The 27,519-nt window shown below is 49.5% G+C and overlaps 2 protein-coding genes and 1 non-coding gene across 3 annotated transcripts in view; 2 read left to right on the forward strand and 1 right to left on the reverse strand.

Annotated features, from left to right (window-relative positions):
- Positions 1-19,949, forward strand: part of ARMH1 (armadillo like helical domain containing 1) — a 54,237-nt gene extending 34,288 nt beyond the window's left edge. The window contains exons 8-13 of the mRNA XM_032637029.1: positions 11,990-12,112; positions 12,214-12,286; positions 12,424-12,553; positions 12,646-12,723; positions 13,015-13,096; positions 13,171-19,949. Of these exons, the coding sequence (XP_032492920.1) occupies positions 11,990-12,112; positions 12,214-12,286; positions 12,424-12,553; positions 12,646-12,723; positions 13,015-13,096; positions 13,171-13,376 (692 nt within the window). The 3' untranslated portion in view covers positions 13,377-19,949. The remainder of the gene's footprint in view (positions 1-11,989; positions 12,113-12,213; positions 12,287-12,423; positions 12,554-12,645; positions 12,724-13,014; positions 13,097-13,170) is intronic.
- Positions 18,522-18,637, reverse strand: LOC116745653. Its single transcript, XR_004347510.1, has one exon. It is a non-coding gene; the product is annotated as a U5 spliceosomal RNA (small nuclear RNA).
- Positions 19,950-22,214: 2,265 nt separating the features above from the next.
- On the forward strand, positions 22,215-25,082 carry LOC116756521 (armadillo-like helical domain containing protein 1). The gene is made up of 5 exons (XM_032637059.1): positions 22,215-22,227; positions 23,709-23,933; positions 24,035-24,107; positions 24,245-24,544; positions 24,836-25,082. The coding sequence occupies exons 1-5, from the start codon at positions 22,215-22,217 to the stop codon at positions 24,864-24,866; spliced, it is 642 nt and encodes a 213-aa protein (XP_032492950.1). The 3' UTR covers positions 24,867-25,082.
- The last annotated feature ends 2,437 nt before the right edge of the window (positions 25,083-27,519 follow it).

Here is a 27,519-nt window from a genome sequence, read left to right on the forward strand (position 1 = left end):
TCACTTACACGCCTGGCAAGTTAGTGCTGGTTGTTGGCAGGAAGCCTCCGTTCTTCACCATGTGGACCTCGCTATAGGGCTGCTTGAGTGTCCTGACATGTCAGCTGGCTTCTCCCAGAGCGAGTGATCCAAGAGAGAGCAAAGAGGAAGCCCCAATATCTTTCATTATCTAATCTCAGAAGTTGCACATGTCACTTCTGTTTCACTCTGTTCATTGGAAGCCAGTCACTAAGTTGAGCCCACACTCAAGGGGAGAAGAATTGGGCGCCACCTCTTGAAAGAAACAAGTTTATGGTAAAATGGAAATGTTTGCGAATTTGGAAAATGGTCATTTGGAGAATAATTTCTTTTTCTAATTGACCTACAACCTATGATTAACTTGACATGCTCATAAAATGATCCTGTTTCCTATAGTGAAGTTGGAAGTGTGGCTTACCAGCCACAAAGTACAACAGCAGGATTCCTGCCTAAGCAAACTGCATTCACTGACACAGTGGACTCCTCTAGAAATGTTAGTGCAGGGAAACAGTGGCCCTAAGTGACCAAACAGGACAGACACAGACGAGTCTTCAAATGTGTAACATCTCTTCCCCTGTCCTCCAGAGACCTGGAGAGACTGGCGGTAGGCAAGAGCATCATTGTTAATTTTCCTGAGGTTCTTTGTTCTGTGAAGTTATGTAGATTCCTAATACTAAGAGGTGTGATTGGGACTTCCCTGGCGGTCCAGTGGCTAAGACTCCGCACTCCCAATGCAGGGGGCTGGGCTTTGATTCCTAGTCAGGGACCTACCCTGACCACCACCCCTCCCCTCACCTGCTGGAGACCATCAATCTTGTCTCTATGGATTCACCTATTCCAGATATTTCATAAAAGTGGAATCATACAATATATGAACTTTGTATCAGGCTTCTTTTGCTTAGCATACTGTTTTTGAGGTTCATCTACGTGGTAGCATGTATCAGTACTTTATTCTTTTCTTTTCTTTTCTTTTCTTTTTCGGTTGCGCTGCGCGGCTTGCAGAATCTTAGTTCCCCGACCAGGGATTGAACCCAGGCCACCACAGTGAAAGCGCTGAGTCCTAACCACTGGACCACCAGGGAACCCCAGTACTTTGTTCGTTATTATGGCTGAATAATATTCCATTGTATGGATATACCACAATTTGTCTCTCCATTCATCTGCTGATGGACATTTGAGCTGTTTCCACCTTTTGGCTATTGTGAATAGAGCTTCTATGAATATACATGCACATGTTTGAGTGCCTGTTTGCAGTTCTTTTGGGTATACACCTAGGAGTGGATTTGCCAGGTCATATGGTAATTCCATTTAATCTTTTGAGGAACCGTCAAACTGTTTTCCACAGCAACTGAACCATTTTACATTCCCACCAGCAATGTTTGAGTGTTCCAATTTCTCCATATCCTTGCCCACACTTGTTAATGTCCAAATATATATATATAGCTATCCTAGTGGATGTGGAGTGGTGGTACCTCATTGCAGTTTTGATTTGCATTTACCTAATGACTAAAGATGTTGAACGTCTTTTCGTGTGCTTGTTGATGTTTATGTTTCTTCCTTGAAGAACTATCTATTCAAGTCCTATGCCCATTTTAAAACTTGGGTTGTCTTTTTGCTGTTGAATTGTAAGAGTTCTTTATGTATTCTGGATACTAGAATGGTTTCTCCCATTCTGTTGTTATCTTTTCACTTTTTTGATAATGTACTTTGTTGGTTTACTTTTAAATAACTTAAGTTTTTCATTCATTCATTTACTTATTCAACAAGAGCAGGCACTGGGCTGGGCACTGTGTATATAGTGACAAATGAAACAAAGTCCCTGCTGTTCCAGAACTTTGTTACAGAAGCAATAATCATAGTAATAATAACTGGTGATCACTACCAGTGACTGAGGATGACTATGTGCCAGGCACTGTTCTAGCTCTTTCATCATCTCCAGTGACGCTCAGATAATTCTGAGGAGTACGTAGTATTATCATCCCCGGTTTACAGGTGAGGAAACTGAGGCACAGAGCAATTAAACAGCCTGTCCAAAGTCTCAAAGATGTTAAGCGGGAAAGTTGTGGGTCACCCAGACAGTCTGACTCCTGCACCCATCTCCTCACCACCACACTCTCTTGTCTCCCCAGTGTTACGAGAACAAGACTTTCTTCTTTGTTTTTACCGGTTTGGAGCAGCACACAAAACCTGAGGATAGACAACATCATTATTATTACAATAAAACATAGTTTTAAAAATTATGTGTCTCAGCTTCATGCCCTTCACAAGGTCAAACAAATACTAAAAGATTTCATTTTTTAAATACAGCTTTTGCCCCGTAGAACCTTGTGCCTTTGTTTCCTCCTCTGAGTTGTCACAGGGAATAGTGTCAGCCTTTCCTGCTGTGTAAGAGGCACAGGTCTTGTGTAACTTCAATGAACAACGGTCACAAGGCTCTGACACTAAAGGACAGTTTCATATAAAAACCTACTGAATGTTTTTAAAAGATACATTATTTCTCCAAAATTACATGAGCCCTTCAACTGCGACACTTAACTTAGCATTTATAAGTTTTATTATACAGTCTTCCAGAGTTTTGTAAAAATAGAAAATCCTTGGGAAAAACTTGTTTCTAATTGCCCAGTTGGCCTGGCCCTAAACACTGTGTCCGCCAGGGCCTGATACTGTCTCCCCTCACCCAACCCTGCACCTGGTGTAGGGTGTGCCGCTCAACAGGGATGCTTCTAAGCACCAGCACACAGGCTGGTTGGGCTTGGCGAGACCGGCCCAGAAGGGCAGATACCAGTGGGAGACACACCTTGGTAATTATTGATTCAGCAACAGGTATACCACCATAGCACGTAACACTAATTACCTTGTTGCTTGGCTTTTTTTTCTTTTTAATAAATTTATTTATTTACTTATTTATTTATTTTGGCTGCATTGGGTCTTCGTTGCTGCACCCGGGCTTTCTCTAGTTGCGGCAAGCGGGGGCTACTCTTCGATGCGGTGCGTGGGCTTCTCACTGTGGTGGCTTCTCTTTGTTGCGGAGCATGGGCTCTAGGCGCGTGGGCTTCAGTAGTTGTGGCACACGGGCTCCGTAGTTGTGGCTGGCTGGCTCTGGAGCACAGGCTCAGTAGTTGTGGCTCACGGGCTTTGTTGCTCCGCGGCATGTGGGATCTTCCCGGACCAGGGCTCGAACCCGCGTCTCCTGCATTGGCAGGCGGAGTCTTAACCACTGCGCCACCAGGGAATTCCCTTGCCTGGCTTTTTAAAACAAAATACTGCATAAAATATATTGTTAATGTTTCAACTTTGGGCTTTGAACAGGATTTGGTAAAAGAGGTGGAGAAATGTACAGAGATCAAAGACAGGATGTAATTGGTCAGGAAGATGCCTGGCACTGGTCTTTTCCTTACAACAGTGCAATTTGCCCAACTTATTCATACCCTCAACTCTGCTGGAAAAGGAAGCAAAGCTGTGTATGGATGGCACTGAGGTGCACTTCTTTAGTGTGGCCAGCAGGTGGCAGTCTTGTCTGGATGTGAGGACAAAGAACGGGGGCACTGGTTTTCCCAGGCTCTAGGAGCAAAGAATTGTAAAACCAACCTCATCTGTGCTGAGTGCCTTGGCAACGGTTGTCTGACAGAGCCACAATTCCCAGGTGCCATGCCATTTCTGAGGCATGTCTGCCACATGAATACGAAGCCTGCTGCTACAGCTCTGTCTCCCATTCACTGCAATTCCCTGGGCAAGTCTTTGTTCTGGGTTTCTGCATCTATCAGACAGGTGATCACAGAGCTTTCTTCTGGTGCTGACAGGCTGTGGTTCCTCTTTGGATTGGAGGAATCCTTCCCCTTGCACTCCAGTTTCCATCGAGTGTCGGTGGCATGCTCCTTGCATCTGTTTTGTTTACTGCAGTTTCAGTCAGCGCTGGTGCTGACTGTAGCTGACACATACCCAATCTGTTATTTGTCCAATGAATGGGCATAGGTCCTGCAGAGCTGCTTATCAGCCTCCCTGGGCATGAACTCTCAAACTACAAACCCTCCTGATCCCACACTCCTCCCTGAGGACTCTGATCCCTTCCTTCCCAGACCCCACACTTTCCTGTCTTCCTCCTATCTCTCTGGAAACTATTTCTCAGCCCTTCATACATCCCTTTTCCTCCACCAGTCCCTTAGGTGTTGGTTTCTTTTTCTCCTAGGAATCAATGCCAGGTCTTCTTCTCTTCTCTTCCTTTTGATTCTGTGGTACCTCATCCACTCCCATGGTTTTAATTACCACCCAGAACGATAGAAACAATAATAGCTCACTTTTATAGAGGATTGACTATATACTGAGTACTGCTCTAGCTCATTACTCATTTAGTCCTCATAACAAGCTGATGAGGTAGATATCACTATTATCCCCATTTTACGGATGAAGTGCAGAGTGGCTGAGTGACCACTGTGCAGCTCAGACCTCTCTCCTGAGCCCGAGAGCCTGACCCTCATAGCCACTTACCTTCTGGACATCTCCCCTTGGATGTCACTGACCATGTTCAGAATTAGACTCCTGCTGTCATACAGAGTGAAGTAAGTCAGAAAGAGAAAGACAAATACCGTATGCTAACACATATATATGGAATCTAAAAAAAAAAATGGTTCTGATGAACCTAGGGGCAGGACAGGAATAAAGACGCAGATGTACACAATGGACTTGAGGACGTGGGGTGGGGGAAGGGTAAGCTGGGACGAAGTGAGAGCGTGGCATTGACATATATACACTACCAAATGTAAAATAGGTAGCTAGTGGGAAGCAGCTGCGTAGCACAGGGCGATCAGCTCGGTGCTTTGTGACCACCTAGAGGGGTGGGATAGGGAGGGTGGGAGGGAGACACAAGAGGGAGGGGATATGGGGATATATGTATATGTATAGCTGATTCACTTTGTTATACAGCAGAAATTAACACAACACTATAAAGCAATTATACTCCAATAAAGGTGTTAAAAAAAAATTAGACTCCTGGTATTCCGGCTCCAAACCTTTCATTCTCCGAGGTCCCAATCTCAACAAAAAGCATCCAATCACCCAGGTTAGGCATGTGGATAATTGTCATCTCTTCCTGCTTCCCACCTTCAACCAACTTCTAACAAGACCAGTCAACTCTAATTCCTTAATATCATTCAGATCTGTTCTGCCTTCTCCATTCTGTCTCCACTGCTATAATTCAGGTCTTTGTATTTCTCACATCTACACTGATCTTCATCTCTCCAGCGTGGTACCCACACAGTCTATTTTCCTGGTCCTCCACCAGAGAGGCTGCAGTGGAGCTTAGTTTAACGGTGAAGAATATGAGGTTTGGAATCCAACAGAGTTATTTCACTACTCATTAGCTGTTTGAACTTGGGCAAGCTTGTCAATCTTTCTGAGTCTTAGTCTTCCCTGAAATGAAAGATGAGAAAACATCTCCTCTACAGGGTAGTTGGCACATGCAAATCCTCCAGAAGCTGGGGCTGGCCTGCCTACACAGCCTTAGCTCTCACTCCATGACCCACCACGCTGTGTCCCAGCCACACCTCCCTGTTTGCCTGGCTACCAGAGTGGCACACACCATCCAACATGGCATTCACCACATTCTCCCTCCCAGTCCTTCTCTTCTCCCCATGGCCTTGCCAGTTCACGTGCCACCTTCTCCAGGGAAGTCTTCTCCTGATTCTCTATCCCCCACGACCTCAACAGGCCCTCACACCAGCCTGGCTTCCTTTGTGTTCCCATGGCTCTTTTCACACCAAATCATAAATGCCAATTTCTTTACTGGTACTCTCCAATGGACTGTGTGGTCCCTGAGGGCAGGGATTGTATGTTAGTCCTCCTCATAGCCCAGGGATCCGGCACAGAGAAGTTGCTCAATAATCATTTTGTTAGATGAATGAATCAGCCAATGAATAAATCCGTGGCTGCTTCAGTTTAGGACAGTTGGGTGTTGTCAACACCACAGGCTTCAGGCAAAGCTGCCAATGGCAGCAGTCTCCTGTTCCCTTTGCTTTCTGAATGAGTCAGCTATGCTGAGTAATTTGCACAGTGTATAGAGTTGTAACTGGCTGTGGTTCTTGTGGAGATATCTGGGCAGGGACTAGCACTTCCACTTTGGGTGTAAACAGTGGCACCTGTGAAATTTAAAACTCAGTCAAAAGTGATTCAGTGGGGGCTTCCCTGGTGGCACAGTGTTTAAGAATCTGCCTGCCAATCAATCTCTGGTCCGGGAAGATCCCACATGCCGCAGAGCAACTAAGCCCGTGCCCCACAGCTACTGAGTCTGTGCTCTAGAGCCCGTGAGCCACAACTACTGAGCCCGAGGGCCACAACTCCTGAAGCCCACGCGCCTAGAGCCCGTGCTCTGCAACAAGAGAAGCCACCCAATGAGAAGCCCGCAATGAAGAGTAGGCCCCGCTCACCACAACTAGAGAAAAGCCCACACGCAGAAACAAAGAGCCAACACATCCAAAAATAAAAGTAAATGAATAAGTTTATTTTTTTTTTAAAAGTGATTCATTGGGGAATTCCCTAGCAGTCCAGCAGTTAGGACTCGGTGCTTTCACTGCCACGGCCCGGGTTTGATCCCTGGTCGGGGAACTAAGATCCCACAAGCTGAGTGGCACAGCCAAAAAAACCCAAAAACACAACAATGATTCAGTGAATAAATCTTCATTTTGCCAAGGATCCCCATACATAATCAAGGAGCAGATACATAATCAGTGAAGGCTCAAGCATTTAGTACAAAGTGAAGACGCAGAACAGGGTTGTTGTCTCCTGGACAGCTTGGTCCCATGTGGGTAGAGAATGCCATTGGTGGTCAGGGAAATTTCATGAAAATATCCTCATCTATTCATTTTTACCCTGAAGGTTCACCTAGCCACTTCTTGCTGCAGGAAAAGCTGAGGCACAGGTTGGCATTTTTTCCAGGGCATCCTGGCACTACGGTGCCACCAGCTTGTGCCTGGGAAGAACCCAGCTACTACTGAGAGCTGTGCTGCAGCTGACCAGGCCCCTATAGTCAGATATGAGGAGGAGCCAACCACTCAGACCCCAAAACCAAGCAGCACTAATTCAAGAAAAAGGAAGAAAAGGTTTCACAACCAAACAATAAAAGAACAAGTGAGAAAGACTATAGCACCAGGCTATAGCTGCCAAGTGGCCAGAGGCATCCTAGGCTGCATTTTTATCCAGGTGGGAGAGCATATGGGTGAAGACAGGGAGGCTCAGTGTCCTGGACCCTTTCCCTCCACAGGGTCGCTGGCTCTGTGATTCCAGATTAGAAACATATCTGAGCAATAACAGGTTGGGGTAGGGTGTAGTTGGGATTATGAGGGCTATCCCAGGAGGCCTGGATGAAAGAGAAAGTGCCGAAGCAGTGGCCAGCTGTTTCTGAATCAGGTTGGCCCACAGAGGAAAGGGGCTGTCCCAAGGCCTGTCCCCAGAGTACCAAGCACTGGAAGAGGTGGCACTATACATCCTTGAGGATCTTCTGCGTTGATTCTTTGATTGGGAAGAACAGGCTGAGACCAACTGGGTTCACTCCAGGAATGCAAGGCTGGTTCAATACCCTAAAGTCAACCAATTTTATCTAGCAAATTAACAGACTAAAGAAGGAAAATCACATTATTGTATATCAATCATTGCAGAAAATGCATGTAACAAAATTCAAAACTCATGTCGTAATTTAAAATCCTCAGAAAAATAGGACTAGAGAAGAGCTTCCCCGGGAATTCCCTGGTGCTTCAGTGGTTAGGACTCCACACTTTCACTGCCAAGGGCCCAGGTTCAATTCCTAGTTGGGAAACTACGATTCCACAAGCCATGAGGCACGCCGGGGAAAAAAATAAAATAAAAGGAAGGAAAAAAAGAAAGGGTGAGAGAAGAACTTCCTCAGGTTGATAAAAAGCATCTACAAAAAGAAATCTACAGCTAACATTATACTTAATAACGAAAGACTAATGCTTTCCCCCTAAATTCAGGAACAGAGCCACTGTGTCTGCTAACGGATTACTTCTAGCAAAAGAAAAATAATCCTAGGAGACAATTCTCTACAGGTCTTTCACGTTTCTGCATACCTTGTAAATGAAATAATTACAGTTCTTTGTTCCAGACTATCTTTTCAAGGCTGTTTGTTTAGCAAAAAGCGTTGGAAAATAAGATAGTTTCGACACTTCCCTGGTGGCGCAGTGGTTAACAATCTGCCTGCCAATGCAGGGGACACAGGTTTGATCCGTGATTCGAGAAGATCCCACATGCCACGGAGCAACTAAGACTGTGTGCCACAACTGTTGAGCCTGCGTGACACAGCTACCGAAGCCCATGCACCTAGAACCCATGCTCCGCAACAAGAGAAGCCACCACGATGAGAAGCCCGTGCACTGCAATGAAGAATAGCCCACGCTTGCCGCAACTAGAGAAAGCCCGCGTGCAGCAACGAAGACCCAATGCAGCCATATATAAATAAATAAATAGATAGATAGACAAATAAATAATAATAAAGTCCATAAATTAAAAAAAAAGAAAAGAAAGATAATTTCCCCTTTAGAGCAAAGGGCAGGCATGCTTACTGACTGCTATATAACATTCAGATTCTCTGAAATCAGGGCTCCTCTTTGTAATAAAATCCATTGCATAAGCAGGCGTTCACCTGTGTTACTCCCATGGGACTTGGGGGCAAACGGAACTGATGCAAAAAGAGAAAACCCATATAATCAATATGAAGACTATAAAAGGAGACATCATTATAGATGGTACATCCATTAAAATGATTTTTAAATGACATAATGAAAACTTCTTGCAATATCTTTGAAAATTTAGATGAAAAGAGCAAGAAAATATAATTTACCAAAACATACTCAAGAAGTAGAAAACCCAAAGTGTCCTCTAACAATTAAAGAAAATGAATCAATACTTAATTTATTCCATAAGACCAGAAGCTTCAGAGAATTCTATCAAACATTCAAGAAAAATTTCTAGTCTTAAACTCTTCCAGAGATTAGAAAAAGAGAGTACATCTTTTCCAAAAATCCCTTTCACAGATTTTCCTGGAGGAGCAGCCATAGCACAGGAACAGACACCAGTCTTGGAGAGTTACAATCAGTTAAGGAGAGAGTGGCAAATGTAGCTAAGGGTACTCTGGTCTCTCTTTACATCACTTGTCCTTTTTTGTTTTTTCGGCTGCCGTTGGGTCTTCGTTGTGGTGCGCGGGCTTCTCGTTGCAGTGGCTTCTCTTGTTGTTGAACGCTGGCTCAGTAGTTGAGGCACGTGGGCTCAGTAGTTGTGGCTTGCGGGCTCTAGCACGCAGGCTCAGTAGTTGTGGCGCACGGGCTTAGTTGCTCCGCAGCGTGTGGGATCTTCTCAGGCCAGGGCTGGAACCCGTGTCCCCTGCATTGGCAGGCGGATTCTTTTTTTTTTTTTTTTTTTTTTTTGCGGTACGCGGGCCTCTCACTGTTGTGGCCTCTCCCCTTGCGAAGCACAGGCTCCGGACGCGCAGGCTCAGCGGCCATGGCTCACAGGCACAGCTGCTCCGCGGCATGTGGGATCCTCCCAGACCGGGGCACGAACCCGTGTCCCCTGCATCGGCAGGCAGACTCTCAACCACTGCGCCACCAGGGAAGCCCGGCAGGCGGATTCTTAACCACTGTGCCACCAGGGAAGTCCCAGGTCGCTTGTCTTTTACCTTTTACTAAAGATTTTGTGGAGAGGAATGTGTGGGAGGTTGCCTTCTCATCTAAGACGGAAAGTTTCCAAGGTTTCATCTATTAGGTATGACCTTTGCTATAGTTTTTGGTAGATAGCTCTTACCACACTGAGATTCAATTTTCTCAAATTTTCTTTCTATTAAGATGATATATGTGCATTGCTAGATGGCACATTATTCCTTTTACATACTGCTAGACTCAATTTGCTAATATTTTGTGTAGAATTTTTGCATCTGTGTTCATGAATAAGATTGCTATATAACTTCTCTAGAGCCTCACTTACAGCTGGGGGCAGGGAATCAGAGAACGCAGTTCCCAACCTACAACTTAAACTTGGAACTGCTTTCTAAAACAACAAGTTGGTTGCACCTTCTATTTCTTAACTACGAACCTCTTTATAGTTCTACACATCAGCCATTTGTCTTTGAAATCCCACATACTTACCCTTATTTAAGTAAAACCTCAAAAGATTCCACTACCAATTCTCAAGTGTTTCGCTCCACGAAAGTCTTTGCCAAGACACAAAAGATTTCATTAAACTGGGGAGGAATGTGTATGTGTGTACCATGCATGCCCATCCTCCCATATACTCGTTGGTCCCCCAACGTTTGTGGTGCCTTTGTACCTACCAACAAAAACCTGTCTTCCATTGTACAGAATGACTCCTAAACATGTTCTTCCTGGGTAAAAGCTCCTGACAAGAAAATAAAAGGTGGGACTTCCCTGGTGGCGTAGTGGTTAAGAATCCACCTGCCAACGTAGGGGACACGGGCTCGAGCCCTGGTCCGGGAAGATCCCAGTTGCACGAGCAACTAAGCCCCTGTGCCACAACTACTGAGCCCGAGGGCCACAACTACTGAAGCCCCCGCGCCTAGAGCCGGTTGCGCCACAACAAGAGAAGCCACCTCAAGGAGAAGCCCGCGCACTGCAACAAAGAGTATCCCCTCTGCTTGCCACAACTCGAGAAGGCCCGTGCACAGTAACAAAGACCCAACGCAGCCATAAATAAATAAATAGATTTCTTTTTAATTTTTTTAAAAAGAAAATAAAACATTGATTTTTTGTTTTTCAAACATAATACTGTTAATATTTCTCACGTAGTCTACACTGCATTCTGGTGTGCAGATGAGCTAGTCAGGGAAACAACTGTGCCCTCGAAGTAGGTGGAGAGGCCAGCGGCCCTTGACTCTGCAGCGGGGCGGGGCGGGGGGGGGGGGGGGGGGAACAGCTCACTTCTAAGCCCCGCCTTCCATGCAGCAAGCACTTGTGTTTACCCGCTGTCCTATCACACCACATTACCCGCCCGCTTCCAGCTCTGCCTGTCTGGGGTTCTTTCCTCTTTACAAAAATATTCAGTCCTCTGCCATCTTCCAGGCTCTCCCACAGCCCACCGACCCCTTTTATAGCACCTGTCACCAAACTGTTCGCCGGGCACAAGACGCGTGCTATGCAGGTTGGCCGAAAGGCTGAGTCAATGCTGGATGGAATGAATGACTGCGAAGCAGCCACAGAAAATGCCCTCTTTAAATTCTAGTCCCCTCCTCCTTCCTAACCGAACCTTTCCCTCCTTTTGCTTCCACCACTTCCTAGCTGTGGTACCTTATGGCAAGTGCTTTACCTCTCTGTGCCTCATTCCCTCAAATGTCCAACAGGGATAAGTCATCATGCTGTTGCAAAATGAAGCTCCTTGGTCACAGGGATCGTCACTGGGACACTGAACAGAGAGCCCTCAGCACAGAGCCTAGGCAAACAAGGCCTCAATAAGGGTTCGTCAGAAAGGAAAGTTTCTCTAAACTGCTGTCGACCTTGCCTCCTTTCTCATTTTCTGCTACACATCCACACCCACTTGCTCTGTCTCCCCCTCACCCTTTGTCTTTCCCCATCCTGTCGCCCTTTGAAGACGCGCGCGTCCTTCCCTCCTCCAGGAAACCTTCTAGATTCCTCAAAGCCCTTTGGCGGCCCTACCTCTGTGGTACCTCCAGCTCTTTTCAGCCTCTAAGCCTCCAACCTTCTTCCTCCGGCTCTGGCTGGCTCTGTGAGTCCCAGGGGGCCTCGGCCTCCTCCTCCCTCTCCCCTTTAACCACGAGCTCCAGAAGGGCAGGACTGAGGGGTCGCCGGCCCAGCTCTCCCCACGCCTGGCACAGTGCTGGCCAGTAAGAGGTGCTAAGAAAGGTCGATAAAGAGTTGGAGGGGAGGGGGTGCTGCTTCCTTGCGAGGGCGAGGGCGGGCAGTGGAGCGGTGGGCCTCTCCAGCGCCCCTGCCTTCCCCAGCCATCGAGCTGATCAAGGACCTGGTCAACTACGACGTGTGCCCGGCGCTGCTCAAGGGCCTCGTGGCGCTGCTGATACCGTCCTTCAAGGAGACCAGCAAACAGCAGTCCCAGATCGTCAGCGGTAGGGATCCGCTGGGATCGGGGTGGTGGACCCTGACGGGGCAGGGTGGAAGACGAGGGCGAGGGGTCCTCCAGCCTCACGGCCACTCCTCCCTTTCCCAGACTCTTCGGTTCTGCAGCTCACCGCCCACCTGCCGTGGTTCTTGCAGCAGGCCGCGGCCGCCAAGGCCATCGGGTAAGCGGGCAGCAGGTAGTGGGCGGATGCGGCAAGCCAGGCCCCGGTGCAGCCCGCGGGCCCCCAAGAGCGCTCCGGCCGCCGGAGGGTCCCACGGGGCCGCCGCAGGACGAATCCCACCCCCACCCCACGCCCAGGATCCTGGCGCGAGGCAACACGAGCCTGGCCGAGGAGATGCTACACCTGCGCGTGGTGCACAGCCTCATGGCCGCCATGGGCAACATGGACCACAGCAACAGCCAGCGGCAGGCCAGCCTCACGCTAGAGGTGCGCTGGGCGGCCGGGCTGCGGGCGGCGCGGCGGCGCGGCGGGCACAGCGCGTGGGCACGTCAGCCACGCCCCCTCGCCCGCCCACGCAGTACTTTGTGCAGTTATTCCCAGTGGTGGAGGAGCACGTGCGCAGGTCCATGGGGGAGGAACTCTACAAGCTCTTCCGTGTAAGTGCTCCCGCCCCGCCGCGCCCCGCGGGACACGACAGTGCCCCTGTGCGCGGCCCAGCGCACGGCCCCTCCCCCTGTACGCCCCACACACAGCTCGGCCTCGGGGCCGGCGGCGGGGGGGACTGCCCCGGCTTGGGCTTCTCCACTTGGCATCCTTCCGTCCCCTTTCCTGCCCTTCCAGTCAGGCTAAGAGCCTGACCGCAGCCTGCAGCCTCCATCTGCCCCCGCCCAACTCCAAGTCCAGGCTGCCCTGGCATCCAGCCCAGTTCCCCTTGCCCCTGTCCTCAGGGCAACGCCGAGGACTTGTACAGGAAAATAGATAGCATTCAGGCGGACATCTTGGCGGCCAACAAAGTCAATGTCACCAAAGGTGAGTGGGGTGTGAGGGGGCCTGGAGCAGAGGTGCGGCGGCACCCACACTCAGGCTCGTCTCCCTGTCCCCAGAGCTGTATCTCAGTGGCCTCTCCGACAGCACCATGAGCTTTTACTCTGGCCATTGTAATCAGGGTCAGGTGGCCTACATCACACACTTCCAGAGGGAGGCTGTGGGAGAAAAGGAGCAACAGAGCCTCCAAGGCAAGCCAGGAAGCCCAGGCTGTGTGGTAGGGAAGCCTGGCAGGAGGAAGGAGCCAGGGCCAAGCTCCGGTTGACTCTTCTTGGCCCTTGGTGGGAGGCTGGGGATCTGCCCGCCAGAAGGGGAAAAGGAGAGCTGGCTGGGAAGGGTTCAATAAACAAACAAACGGTCTTGCTATCTATCTGGTGTCCGTGTGTGGAGGGCAGAGGGAGATCTAGTGAGAGTTATGATGACGGGTCGGGGTGCCTCTGCTCACCAAGGAAAAACGCTGGTCTGAGGGGAAGGACCACCAACGTCGTAGAAGATTCAAGGGCACAGCCTGAGGAGCGGGCCTTACCTCAGCTCCCTGCTGGCCCCTGCGCTCTCCCCTCCAGGACACCACACCCACCTGGTATTTCTCCTGCCTCTCCGGTTGCTTCCTTTCATTCTCTTTTGCCGATACCTCCTCTTCAACCCAGCTTCCTTCAAGGTGGAGTGAGGCAGGACTCTGACCTGGAGCCTCTTCCCTACCTTTACACCCTGGTGATTCCATTGCTTTAAATACCACTTCTGTGCAAAGACTCCCACGTTTCTATTTCCAGCTAAACATTTCTACCTCGTGGTGTTGTCGACGAAAATTTTAATCAGTCGATCTAAGAAAGCAACGGAAAATTTTATTCGAGCCAAATTGCGGCGTATATCAGCCGGGAACAGCCTCTCGGAAAGCTCCAAGAACTGTTCTGCCTGTGAGAGGTCAAAGCACAGTTATCCAGGGCTTTGTACGTTAAATGACGTACACAGTGACGTTGACACAATCCACATCGACACCTACAAAGCAAGTAATGGGTCATGGGTCATCAGGGCCCCTTACAAGATCAAGGAGGAAGGTTATCTCCTAAGGAGTTATCTTGTTGATACTAGGAGAAGGTTGCTCTTTACAGTTGACCAGGTATTTCTGCCGACGGGGAGGTGGGTCGATGCATGGTGCAGATACGCAATGCACAGTAGAGGGAAGAGAGGAGGCCAAAGGGCGGAGAAAATTATTTATGTTCAAATTTTCCTTGACTCGCTTGAGAATACGGATTTGTATTTCATCAGTGTCCAAAGCTGAACTCCCAGTCCTGTGCCATCTTCCCCAACTCAACTGATGGCAACTCCTCCTTCCTGCCACTCAGAACAAAATCGTGGTGTTCTCCTTGACGTCTCTCTTTAACCTCTGGATCCATCCTGTCTGTTGACTCTACCTTCCCAGTATATCCAGGATCCAACTATGTCTCACTACCTCCATCGCTAATACTCGGGTGCAGGCCACCATCATCTCTCCTCTAGATGACTCTGCTCTCTGCCCCATTCTCTTTGTCAGCACAGCAGCCACAGTGGTCCTTGTAAACTTCAGATTCTGTCACTCTGCTCAGAACCTTGCAGGGCTCTCCATTTCACTGAGTAAAGCCCAAGCCCGTGCTGTTACGGCCTCCAGGGTGATCTAGGCTCCCATGACTTCTGAACTCTCTCCTACTTCTCTCTCTCTTCTTCACTGGGCACCAGACACATTGGCTGTGTGGTTCTTGAAGTTGACAAAACAAGCTCCCGCTTTAGGGCTTTTGTGCAGACTCTTCTGCTGAACACTTGAGAGAGGTCCTCTTCCTAGAACCCTCACCCCAGGTGTCTGCATGGCTAACTCCATGACCTCCTTTCAACTCTTTACACAAAAGGTGTCTTCTCAGGACTTACCTGGTGGTGCAGTGGATAAGACTCCGTGCTCCAATACAGGGGGCCAGGGTTCGATCCCTGGTCAGGGAACTAGATCCCACGTGCCTGCCACAACTAAGGAACTGGCGAGCCACAACTAAGGAGCCCGCCAGCCGCAACTAAGACCCGGTGCAACCAAATAAAAAGATAATTTTTTAAAAAAACAAAGTTATCTTCTCGGGGGGGGGGGGTTACCCTTTTTTAAGTCGCGTCCCACACTACCAACCCCTGTATTCTGACCCCCAACCCCTACCACTGCTGTTTTTTCCATAGCACTTATTTATGTGTTATTTATTTATTGGGTGTCCCCCCACCTGAATGTAAGCTCCAGCAGGGCAGGGATATTTGTTTTCATTACTGATATGTCCCAAATGCTGAGAACAATGCCTGGCACATATGAATGAACGACCGAGTTACTGTGAGGGCATTGTCCCTCAAAGTCAGAGGACATGAAGTCAGATGGCAGTAATTCCCCAGGGTGCCACAAGAGGGCATCACCGGCCCTGATCTTGTTGGTCAGAGGCAGCCTAACTTACCCCAAACTGGGATTTTGAGCCTCAGCTTTCCTCTATTTGGGCGGAGGGAGGAGAGAAAAGTTAAGGAAATATCGGTATGTTTTCCATAAAGCTAAATGGATATCCTGGTTTAAAGACGTGCCCTGTTCTTTGGTGTCAAGTCACTCTTACTGTTTTTAGTCTTGGAATGGCCTTTTTGTAGAATCATGATTTTAAAAATTAGTACCGCAAAATTGTTTGGAAATTTTAATACTTGGAAAATCCAAAACTCTGGAAACCACTGGTCTAAGACGATAACTCTTTAATAACAATGGAGCTTTAAAAAATGAAATCTTAAGGGACTTCCCTGGTGGTCCAGGGGCTAAGACTCCACGCTCCCAATGCAGAGGGGCCCAGCTTCGATCCCTGGTCAGGGACCTAGATCCCACATGCTGCAACTAAGGGTTCTCATGCTGTAGCTAAAGATCATGCGTGACGCAGTTCAGACCTGGCTCAGCCAAATAAATAAATACTTTTCAAAATAAATAAATAAAAATGAAATCTTAAGTATAATACAAATATCCAAAACAAATATACGTTACATGAAATTGATTACTATACATTTAATCTCCCCCAAATTTTTATTTCCAAAAGTTCACAACTACAACAAGTTGAAAGAATGAGTACCTATGACACATTCTCTTTCTCTCTCTCTGTTTACTGGGCTATTTGAAAGTTTCAGATATCATGACATTTCACTACTAAATATTTCACATTACGTGTCTACTAAGAATAAGGCCGTTCTCCTACATAATTACTATATCGGTATTGTGGTAGTGTGAGTCGTAGCCTCCAAATACATCCACCTCCTAATCCCAGGAACCTGTAGATATGTTACTTCACACGGTAAAAGGGATTTCGCAGGTGTGATTAAGGATCTTGAGATGGGGAGATTCTCCTGGATTATCTAGGTGGGCCCCAGGTAATTACGAGGCTCTTTATACGGCAGGAGGATCCAGAGTTAGGAGACGGCACGACAGAAGCAAGAGATTTGGACTGCAAGGAAGGGGTCACAGGCCAAGGAATGAAGCCAGCTTTCTAAAGGCAAGGGAACAGATTCTCCCTTGAAGCCTCTAGAAAGAATGCAGCCCTGTCAACACCTTAATTCTAGACTCCTGCCGTCCAGAAGTTGTTTCAAGTCACTAAGCGTGTGATAATTTGTTACAGCAGCAAGAAAACAAATACAATTATTAATTGAATAGTGTCGCGTGAAATAGAGTACATACTAAAATTTCCACAAAGGCACCAAAAGTGTACCTTCTGCTTTCTTCCTGCCTTCCTTTCCTTGGTGTGTTATTGTGTTTTGTTCAGGATCCAGTTAAGGTTTGTATATTGCATTTGATTGTCATGCAGTATAAGCTTTTTCTTGTCTGTTTAATTTATGTACTGTATTTATTTTGGGCTGTGTTGGGTCTTCGTTGCTGCGTGCGGACTTTCTCTAGTTGCGTGGGGCGGGGGCTGCTCTCCGTTGCGGTGCGCGGGCTTCTCACTGCGGTGGCGTCTCTTGTTGCCGAGCACGGGCTCCAGGTGCCCGGGCTTCAGTGCTTGTGGCACTCGGGCTCAGTAGTTGTGGGACCCGGGCTTAGTTGCTCCGCGGCATGGGGGATCTTCCGGGACCAGGACTCGAACCCGTGTCCGCTGCAGTGAGAGGCGGATTCTTAACCCCTGGACCACCAGGGAAGCCCTAAGCTTACTTCTAAAATTAAAATTTAGAGCAGTTACTTGCGATCTTGATCCACATTAGAAACTGGAAACAACCGCTGATCTCCAGCATTTCCTTTTCTTTTTTTCTTTTTTTTTTTTCTTTTGGCCGCGCCGCGCGGCCTGCTGGGTTTCAGTTCCCCAACCAGGGATAGAACCCGCGCCCTCTGCCGTGGAAGCGTGGAGCCCTAACCACTGGACCGCCAGGGAATTCCTAGCATTTCTTATTCTTAACAGTTCTAGTTTTAAGGCTAAACTACCTCATCAGAAAGTGTATATTTAAATATGTATCATACAAAAATCAATCAACTATACTTCAATTTTTTGGAAGCTTTTAGAAAAGCCAAGTTACACAAAGCGAAGCACTTAAAACCACAATCCCAGAGAGGTGGGCCTCGCCGGAGGTGCTCACGTACTGCCTTGAAAAAACTTTTGCAAACAGATGGGCCCAAGCCTGAACTTGAACTCAAGACCGAACCAAAGCCAGGTTAAGCGGATAGTCTACAGCGAGCAGCCGTCTGCTGGACGACTGACTGCTCTGCGCCAGGCCGCGTGCCGTGCACAAGAAGCAGTTCAACTGTATTATGCCTGGTGGTCTCCAACGTGCGAAGATAAACCCGAAGCGCGAGGAACAAAGTGCGCTCGCCAGCTCTGTGCGTATTCGAATTCCTTGTAACTGTGCGGCCGCTCGCGCGAAGAAAGCGGGGGTCATTTCTCCCGCGCCTCTTTCTTTCCTTTCCCGGGTGCCGCCTTCACTCAAGCCAGGATCGATACCGCCTCGCCAGAACACCACACGGGCTGCGCGAGCACCAGCTGCACCGTCCACACCTAACAACGCCCGCCTCCTGAAGACAACCTCCCAGAAACATGACACAACACCTTGTTCCCCCTGAGAAACGCAGCTGTTTACGAGCAGCCTTCAGAAACCGCGAGCACGGCTCGCCAATGTTATCACACCGCTCCGCCAACCACTTTAACTCCGGGCGCTTAGTCTTGGGTCCGAAATCACACGGACTTCACGCTCCTCACCGCGAGAACACCAACACAACAACCACCCACGCGGACACACGACAGACCGAAAAACAAATTCCTGGAGAAAAACGAACGCGGACTCACTATCCCCAAAACGGCCTACAACTCACTCGAAACAGCGTTGACTGCTCTATTCCAGCGTAGGGAACGCTACCAGCCGCGACGCATCTAAACTTTAAACATTCTCTCTTTCGCACCAACTTACTAACCTTGTAAAGACAAGGCCTCAAAAAATTGGGTAGAAACTCGGAATTGTTTCTCTCCACGGAAATCTTTAGTAAAAGGCGAAAGATTTATGCGTTCTGAAGAGAAACCAGAGTGTGCCGTCAGAGCCGCTCACACAGTCCTCGGCTAACTGGAAGTCCCAAGGCACCAACGGTAACTATTTACCCGCAAACAACGAGTGAGTTCTGCAATTATTTCACACAGTTCTGTGAAAATATCCTGATTCCGAGCGGGGCCGGGAGTCAAAAGAAATAGAAGGCTAGAGCCTTTTGAAAGTAGGCATGATCCCGAGTGCAGTGCATTCTGGGTATGTAAATGAAGCTGAGTCACCAACCTCGCGCTTCGGCAAATGCCTTCCTTTTTTAGTGTTCCTGCTCGGTCTAGAGCCACCACCAGGGGGCGGAGCACAAGCCAGATAGGAATATAGTCGTCTAGTCCAACTAGAAAGTCTGTTTTATTTTGTTTTCTTTTGTTTAAGGGACGACATTTATTCCTTTTCCAAATGTTACAGTAAGACCAGGGGCAAGAAAATGGTTTTAGCAGTTAGAGAAAAAAGAAGTGCAAATCTGGGGTTTGGCCGTTAAAAGTTACTTACAACACTGTGGGGGGAGGGAAGAAAAGAAGTTGTTTCACATTACAGACCTCCCCCCAACCCCAAAGCTTAATACTTGCTTACAAGTCAAAAAAGAGACACAGGTGATTCACAAGCTGGAGGTTGGAACTTGAGTAAGACAGTTAGAAAAACCTAGACAAGGGCAGTGTCCTCCCCCGCCCAGGTGCCACCGTAGGCACAGCACAAGAGACTACAAACAGCAGGGGAAGGTGGACACTCAGGGTTTGGGAGTGTAGGCACCCCCACCTCTGGATCAGGGATTTGGGAAGTAAACATAACCTACTTGGAGAAGAATTGGGGAAGACAACCAGCAAACTGCCTTCTGCGCGGCTGGGGACAGGGAAGGAGGTAGGGCCAGGGGCAGGAGAATTTCACATCACTAACCTAGCTTGGGAAACTGCAAGGGACCATCTTCAACTGGCCTTAAGAGCAAGAGCAGATGGATGATGGTGTTGCCGAAATATCAGCTGGCCTGTGCACCAATGCCGAACAGAAATACGGAGACAGAGATTTTGGAGGAAGAGAGAGATGGCTTTATTTTTCTGCCAGGCAGAAAGGAAGACACAGCAGGCTAGCGCCTGAAGAACTGTGCCCCCATCTCCTTCGGGAATCGGAAAAGATTTTATACGTGCGGCTCGCAGTCTGGCATATATGATAAGGATCAAAATAGTGAAGGTCTTGCATTCTTCCTCTTCCTGCGTTATTTCAAAACAGTCACTGCTGGCGTCAGGCAGCCCGGTAACTGGGCCGGTGTGTCTCGGGGCTCTTGGCCTGCGCGACCTTCTTTCTGAAATGCAAATGCTACAGGGGGTGATTTGCTACAAGGCAGTGCAGGATGTAATTCACATAGTGTTAAAGGGTCATAGGTTCCGGGGTGTCCCTGGTGGCACGGTGGTTAAGAATCCACCTGCCGGGTTTCCCTGGTCGCGCAGTGGTTGAGAGTCCGCCTGCAGATGCAGGGGACACGGGTTCATGCCCCAGTCCGGGAAGATCCCACATGCCGCGGAGCGGCTAGGCCCGTGACCCATGGCCGTTGAGCCTGCGCGTCCGGAGCCTGTGCTCCGCAACGACGGGAGAGGCCACAACAGTGAGAGGGCCGCGTACCGCAAAAAGAGAAAAAAAAAAAAAAAAAGAAAGAAAGAAAGAAATCACCTGCCAATACAGGGGACACGGGTTCGAACCCTGGCCCGGTAAGTTCCCACATGCCAAGGAGCAACTCAGCCGGTGTGCCACAACTACTGAGCCCGAGTGTCACGCCTCCTGAAGCCCGCCTGCCTAGAGCCCGTGCTCTGCAACAAGAGAAGCCACCCAATGAGAAGCCCGTGCACTTCAACGAAGAGTAGCCCCCGCTCGCCGCAACTAGAGAAACCCCGCGCGCAGCAACGAAGAACCGATGCAGCCATAAATAGTAAATAAATAAATAATAAAGTCCATAAATTAAAAAAAGAAAAGAAAAGAAAGACAGTTCCCCCTTTAGAGCAAAGGGCAGGCATGCTTACTGACTGCTATATAACATTCAGGTTCTCTGAAATCAGGGTTCCTCTTTGTAATAACATCCATTGCATAAGCAGGCGTTCATCTGTGTTACTCCCATGGGTCTTGGGGGCAAACGGAACTGATGCAAAAAGAGAAAACCCATATAATCAATATGAAGACTATAAAAGGAGACATCATTATAGATGGTACATTCATTAAAATGATTTTTTAATGACATAATGAAAACTTCTTGCAATATGTTTGAAACTTTAGACGAAAACAGCGAGAAAATATAATTTACCAAAACGTACTCGAGAAGTAGAAAACCCAAAGTGTCCTCTAACCCTTAAAGAAAAGGAATCAGTAATCAATTTTTCCCATAAGATCAGAAGTTTCAGAGAACGCGATCAAACATTCAAGAAAAAATTCTAGTCTTAGACTCTTCCAGAGCTTAGAAAAAGAGAGTACATCTTTGCCAAAAATCCCTTTCACAGATTTTCCTGGAGGAGCGGCCATAGCATAGGAATAGACACCAGTCTTGGAGAGTTACAATCAGTTAAGGTGAGAGTGGCAAATGTAGCTAAGTGTACTCTGGTCTCTCTTCACATCACTTGGCCTTTTTTTTTTCCTCGGCTGCCGTTGGGTCTTCGTTGTGGTGCGCGGGCTTCTCGTTGCAGTGGCTTCTCTTGTTGTGGCGCGCGGGCTCAGTAGTTGAGGCACGCGGGCTCAGTAGTTGCGTCTCGCGCGCTCTAGCACGCAGGCTCAGTAGTTGTGGCGCACGGGCTTAGTTGCTCCGCGGCGCGTGGGATCTTCGAAACCGTGTCCCCTGCATTGGCAGGCGGATTCTTAACCACTGTGCCACCAGGGAAGTCCCAGATCGCTTGTCTTTTACCTTTTACTAAAGATTTTGTGGAGAGGAATGTGTGGGAGGTTGCCTTCTCATCTAAGACGGAAAGTTTCCAAGGTTTCATCTATTAGGTATGACCTTTGCTATAGTTTTTGGTAGATAGCTCTTACCACACTGAGATTCAATTTTCTCAAACTTTCTTTCTATTAAGATGATATATGTGCATTGCTAGATGGCACATTATTCCTTTTACATACTGCTAGACTCAATTTGCTAATATTTTGTGTAGAATTTTTGCATCTGTGTTCATGAATAAGATTGCTATATAACTTCTCTAGAGCCTCACTTACAGCTGGGGGCAGGGAATCAGAGAACGCAGTTCCCAACCTACAACTTAAACTTGGAACTGCTTTCTAAAACAACAAGTTGGCTGCACCTTCTATTTCTTAACTACGAACCTCTTTATAGTTCTACACATCAGCCATTTGTCTTTGAAATCCCACATACTTACCCTTATTTAAGTAAAACCTCAAAAGATTCCACTACCAATTCTCAAGTGTTCCTCTCCACGAAAGTCTTTGCCAAGACACAAAAGATTTCATTAAACTGGGGAGGAATGTGTATGTGTGTACCATGCATGCCCATCCTCCCATATACTCGTTGGTCCCCCAACGTTTGTGGTGCCTTTGTACCTACCAACAAAAACCTGTCTTCCATTGTACAGAATGACTCCTAAACATGTTCTTCCTGGGTAAAAGCTCCTGACAAGAAAATAAAAGGTGGGACTTCCCTGGTGGCGTAGTGGTTAAGAATCCACCTGCCAACGTAGGGGACACGGGCTCGAGCCCTGGTCCGGGAAGATCCCAGTTGCACGAGCAACTAAGCCCCTGTGCCACAACTACTGAGCCCGAGGGCCACAACTACTGAAGCCCCCGCGCCTAGAGCCGGTTGCGCCACAACAAGAGAAGCCACCTCAAGGAGAAGCCCGCGCACTGCAACAAAGAGTATCCCCTCTGCTTGCCACAACTCGAGAAGGCCCGTGCACAGTAACAAAGACCCAACGCAGCCATAAATAAATAAATAGATTTCTTTTTAATTTTTTTAAAAAGAAAATAAAACATTGATTTTTTGTTTTTCAAACATAATACTGTTAATATTTCTCACGTAGTCTACACTGCATTCTGGTGTGCAGATGAGCTAGTCAGGGAAACAACTGTGCCCTCGAAGTAGGTGGAGAGGCCAGCGGCCCTTGACTCTGCAGCGGGGCGGGGCGGGGGGGGGGGGGGGAACAGCTCACTTCTAAGCCCCGCCTTCCATGCAGCAAGCACTTGTGTTTACCCGCTGTCCTATCACACCACATTACCCGCCCGCTTCCAGCTCTGCCTGTCTGGGGTTCTTTCCTCTTTACAAAAATATTCAGTCCTCTGCCATCTTCCAGGCTCTCCCACAGCCCACCGACCCCTTTTATAGCACCTGTCACCAAACTGTTCGCCGGGCACAAGACGCGTGCTATGCAGGTTGGCCGAAAGGCTGAGTCAATGCTGGATGGAATGAATGACTGCGAAGCAGCCACAGAAAATGCCCTCTTTAAATTCTAGTCCCCTCCTCCTTCCTAACCGAACCTTTCCCTCCTTTTGCTTCCACCACTTCCTAGCTGTGGTACCTTATGGCAAGTGCTTTACCTCTCTGTGCCTCATTCCCTCAAATGTCCAACAGGGATAAGTCATCATGCTGTTGCAAAATGAAGCTCCTTGGTCACAGGGATCGTCACTGGGACACTGAACAGAGAGCCCTCAGCACAGAGCCTAGGCAAACAAGGCCTCAATAAGGGTTCGTCAGAAAGGAAAGTTTCTCTAAACTGCTGTCGACCTTGCCTCCTTTCTCATTTTCTGCTACACATCCACACCCACTTGCTCTGTCTCCCCCTCACCCTTTGTCTTTCCCCATCCTGTCGCCCTTTGAAGACGCGCCCGTCCTTCCCTCCTCCAGGAAACCTTCTAGATTCCTCAAAGCCCTTTGGCGGCCCTACCTCTGTGGTACCTCCAGCTCTTTTCAGCCTCTAAGCCTCCAACCTTCTTCCTCCGGCTCTGGCTGGCTCTGTGAGTCCCAGGGGGCCTCGGCCTCCTCCTCCCTCTCCCCTTTAACCACGAGCTCCAGAAGGGCAGGACTGAGGGGTCGCCGGCCCAGTTCTCCCCACGCCTGGCACAGTGCTGGCCAGTAAGAGGTGCTAAGAAAGGTCGATAAAGAGTTGGAGGGGAGGGGGTGCTGCTTCCTTGCGAGGGCGAGGGCGGGCAGTGGAGCGGTGGGCCTCTCCAGCGCCCCTGCCTTCCCCAGCCATCGAGCTGATCAAGGACCTGGTCAACTACGACGTGTGCCCGGCGCTGCTCAAGGGCCTCGTGGCGCTGCTGATACCGTCCTTCAAGGAGACCAGCAAACAGCAGTCCCAGATCGTCAGCGGTAGGGATCCGCTGGGATCGGGGTGGTGGACCCCGACGGGGCAGGGTGGAAGACGAGGGCGAGGGGTCCTCCAGCCTCACGGCCACTCCTCCCTTTCCCAGACTCTTCGGTTCTGCAGCTCACCGCCCACCTGCCGTGGTTCTTGCAGCAGGCCGCGGCCGCCAAGGCCATCGGGTAAGCGGGCAGCAGGTAGTGGGCGGATGCGGCAAGCCAGGCCCCGGTGCAGCCCGCGGGCCCCCAAGAGCGCTCCGGCCGCCGGAGGGTCCCACGGGGCCGCCGCAGCACGAATCCCACCCCCACCCCACGCCCAGGATCCTGGCGCGAGGCAACACGAGCCTGGCCGAGGAGATGCTACACCTGCGCGTGGTGCACAGCCTCATGGCCGCCATGGGCAACATGGACCACAGCAACAGCCAGCGGCAGGCCAGCCTCACGCTAGAGGTGCGCTGGGCGGCCGGGCGGCGGGCGGCGCGGCGGCGCGGCGGGCACAGCGCGTGGGCACGTCAGCCACGCCCCCTCGCCCGCCCACGCAGTACTTTGTGCAGTTATTCCCAGTGGTGGAGGAGCACGTGCGCAGGTCCATGGGGGAGGAACTCTACAAGCTCTTCCGTGTAAGTGCTCCCGCCCCGCCGCGCCCCGCGGGACACAACAGTGCCCCTGTGCGCGGCCCAGCGCACGGCCCCTCCCCCTGTACGCCCCACACACAGCTCGGCCTCGGGGCCGGCGGCGGGGGGGACTGCCCCGGCTTGGGCTTCTCCACCTGGCATCCTTCCGTCCCCTTTCCTGCCCTTCCAGTCAGGCTAAGAGCCTGACCGCAGCCTGCAGCCTCCATCTGCCCCCGCCCAACTCCAAGTCCAGGCTGCCCTGGCATCCAGCCCAGTTCCCCTTGCCCCTGTCCTCAGGGCAACGCCGAGGACTTGTACAGGAAAATAGATAGCATTCAGGCGGACATCTTGGCGGCCAACAAAGTCAATGTCACCAAAGGTGAGTGGGGTGTGAGGGGGCCTGGAGCAGAGGTGCGGCGGCACCCACACTCAGGCTCGTCTCCCTGTCCCCAGAGCTGTATCTCAGTGGCCTCTCCGACAGCACCATGAGCTTTTACTCTGGCCATTGTAATCAGGGTCAGGTGGCCTACATCACACACTTCCAGAGGGAGGCTGTGGGAGAAAAGGAGCAACAGAGCCTCCAAGGCAAGCCAGGAAGCCCAGGCTGTGTGGTAGGGAAGCCTGGCAGGAGGAAGGAGCCAGGGCCAAGCTCCGGTTGACTCTTCTTGGCCCTTGGTGGGAGGCTGGGGATCTGCCCGCCAGAAGGGGAAAAGGAGAGCTGGCTGGGAAGGGTTCAATAAACAAACAAACGGTCTTGCTATCTATCTGGTGTCCGTGTGTGGAGGGCAGAGGGAGATCTAGTGAGAGTTATGATGACGGGTCGGGGTGCCTCTGCTCACCAAGGAAAAACGCTGGTCTGAGGGGAAGGACCACCAACGTCGTAGAAGATTCAAGGGCACAGCCTGAGGAGCGGGCCTTACCTCAGCTCCCTGCTGGCCCCTGCGCTCTCCCCTCCAGGACACCACACCCACCTGGTATTTCTCCTGCCTCTCCGGTTGCTTCCTTTCATTCTCTTTTGCCGATACCTCCTCTTCAACCCAGCTTCCTTCAAGGTGGAGTGAGGCAGGACTCTGACCTGGAGCCTCTTCCCTACCTTTACACCCTGGTGATTCCATTGCTTTAAATACCACTTCTGTGCAAAGACTCCCACGTTTCTATTTCCAGCTAAACATTTCTACCTCGTGGTGTTGTCGACGAAAATTTTAATCAGTCGATCTAAGAAAGCAACGGAAAATTTTATTCGAGCCAAATTGCGGCGTATATCAGCCGGGAACAGCCTCTCGGAAAGCTCCAAGAACTGTTCTGCCTGTGAGAGGTCAAAGCACAGTTATCCAGGGCTTTGTACGTTAAATGACGTACACAGTGACGTTGACACAATCCACATCGACACCTACAAAGCAAGTAATGGGTCATGGGTCATCAGGGCCCCTTACAAGATCAAGGAGGAAGGTTATCTCCTAAGGAGTTATCTTGTTGATACTAGGAGAAGGTTGCTCTTTACAGTTGACCAGGTATTTCTGCCGACGGGGAGGTGGGTCGATGCATGGTGCAGATACGCAATGCACAGTAGAGGGAAGAGAGGAGGCCAAAGGGCGGAGAAAATTATTTATGTTCAAATTTTCCTTGACTCGCTTGAGAATACGGATTTGTATTTCATCAGTGTCCAAAGCTGAACTCCCAGTCCTGTGCCATCTTCCCCAACTCAACTGATGGCAACTCCTCCTTCCTGCCACTCAGAACAAAATCGTGGTGTTCTCCTTGACGTCTCTCTTTAACCTCTGGATCCATCCTGTCTGTTGACTCTACCTTCCCAGTATATCCAGGATCCAACTATGTCTCACTACCTCCATCGCTAATACTCGGGTGCAGGCCACCATCATCTCTCCTCTAGATGACTCTGCTCTCTGCCCCATTCTCTTTGTCAGCACAGCAGCCACAGTGGTCCTTGTAAACTTCAGATTCTGTCACTCTGCTCAGAACCTTGCAGGGCTCTCCATTTCACTGAGTAAAGCCCAAGCCCGTGCTGTTACGGCCTCCAGGGTGATCTAGGCTCCCATGACTTCTGAACTCTCTCCTACTTCTCTCTCTCTTCTTCACTGGGCACCAGACACATTGGCTGTGTGGTTCTTGAAGTTGACAAAACAAGCTCCCGCTTTAGGGCTTTTGTGCAGACTCTTCTGCTGAACACTTGAGAGAGGTCCTCTTCCTAGAACCCTCACCCCAGGTGTCTGCATGGCTAACTCCATGACCTCCTTTCAACTCTTTACACAAAAGGTGTCTTCTCAGGACTTACCTGGTGGTGCAGTGGATAAGACTCCGTGCTCCAATACAGGGGGCCAGGGTTCGATCCCTGGTCAGGGAACTAGATCCCACGTGCCTGCCACAACTAAGGAACTGGCGAGCCACAACTAAGGAGCCCGCCAGCCGCAACTAAGACCCGGTGCAACCAAATAAAAAGATAATTTTTTAAAAAAACAAAGTTATCTTCTCGGGGGGGGGGGGTTACCCTTTTTTAAGTCGCGTCCCACACTACCAACCCCTGTATTCTGACCCCCAACCCCTACCACTGCTGTTTTTTCCATAGCACTTATTTATGTGTTATTTATTTATTGGGTGTCCCCCCACCTGAATGTAAGCTCCAGCAGGGCAGGGATATTTGTTTTCATTACTGATATGTCCCAAATGCTGAGAACAATGCCTGGCACATATGAATGAACGACCGAGTTACTGTGAGGGCATTGTCCCTCAAAGTCAGAGGACATGAAGTCAGATGGCAGTAATTCCCCAGGGTGCCACAAGAGGGCATCACCGGCCCTGATCTTGTTGGTCAGAGGCAGCCTAACTTACCCCAAACTGGGATTTTGAGCCTCAGCTTTCCTCTATTTGGGCGGAGGGAGGAGAGAAAAGTTAAGGAAATATCGGTATGTTTTCCATAAAGCTAAATGGATATCCTGGTTTAAAGACGTGCCCTGTTCTTTGGT

This window comes from Phocoena sinus, chromosome 1 (assembly GCF_008692025.1).
Source record: "Phocoena sinus isolate mPhoSin1 chromosome 1, mPhoSin1.pri, whole genome shotgun sequence".
Lineage (NCBI taxonomy): Eukaryota > Metazoa > Chordata > Mammalia > Artiodactyla > Phocoenidae > Phocoena > Phocoena sinus.

What these genes read in the sequence shown, in the direction of transcription:
- LOC116756521 (XM_032637059.1), top strand. An exon ending in GCGGCCGCCAAGGCCATCGG is followed by an intron (nt 24,108 to 24,244) that starts GTAAGCGGGCAG and finishes CCCCACGCCCAG; the next exon opens with GATCCTGGCGCGAGGCAACA. An exon ending in AACTCTACAAGCTCTTCCGT is followed by an intron (nt 24,545 to 24,835) that starts GTAAGTGCTCCC and finishes CCCTGTCCTCAG; the next exon opens with GGCAACGCCGAGGACTTGTA.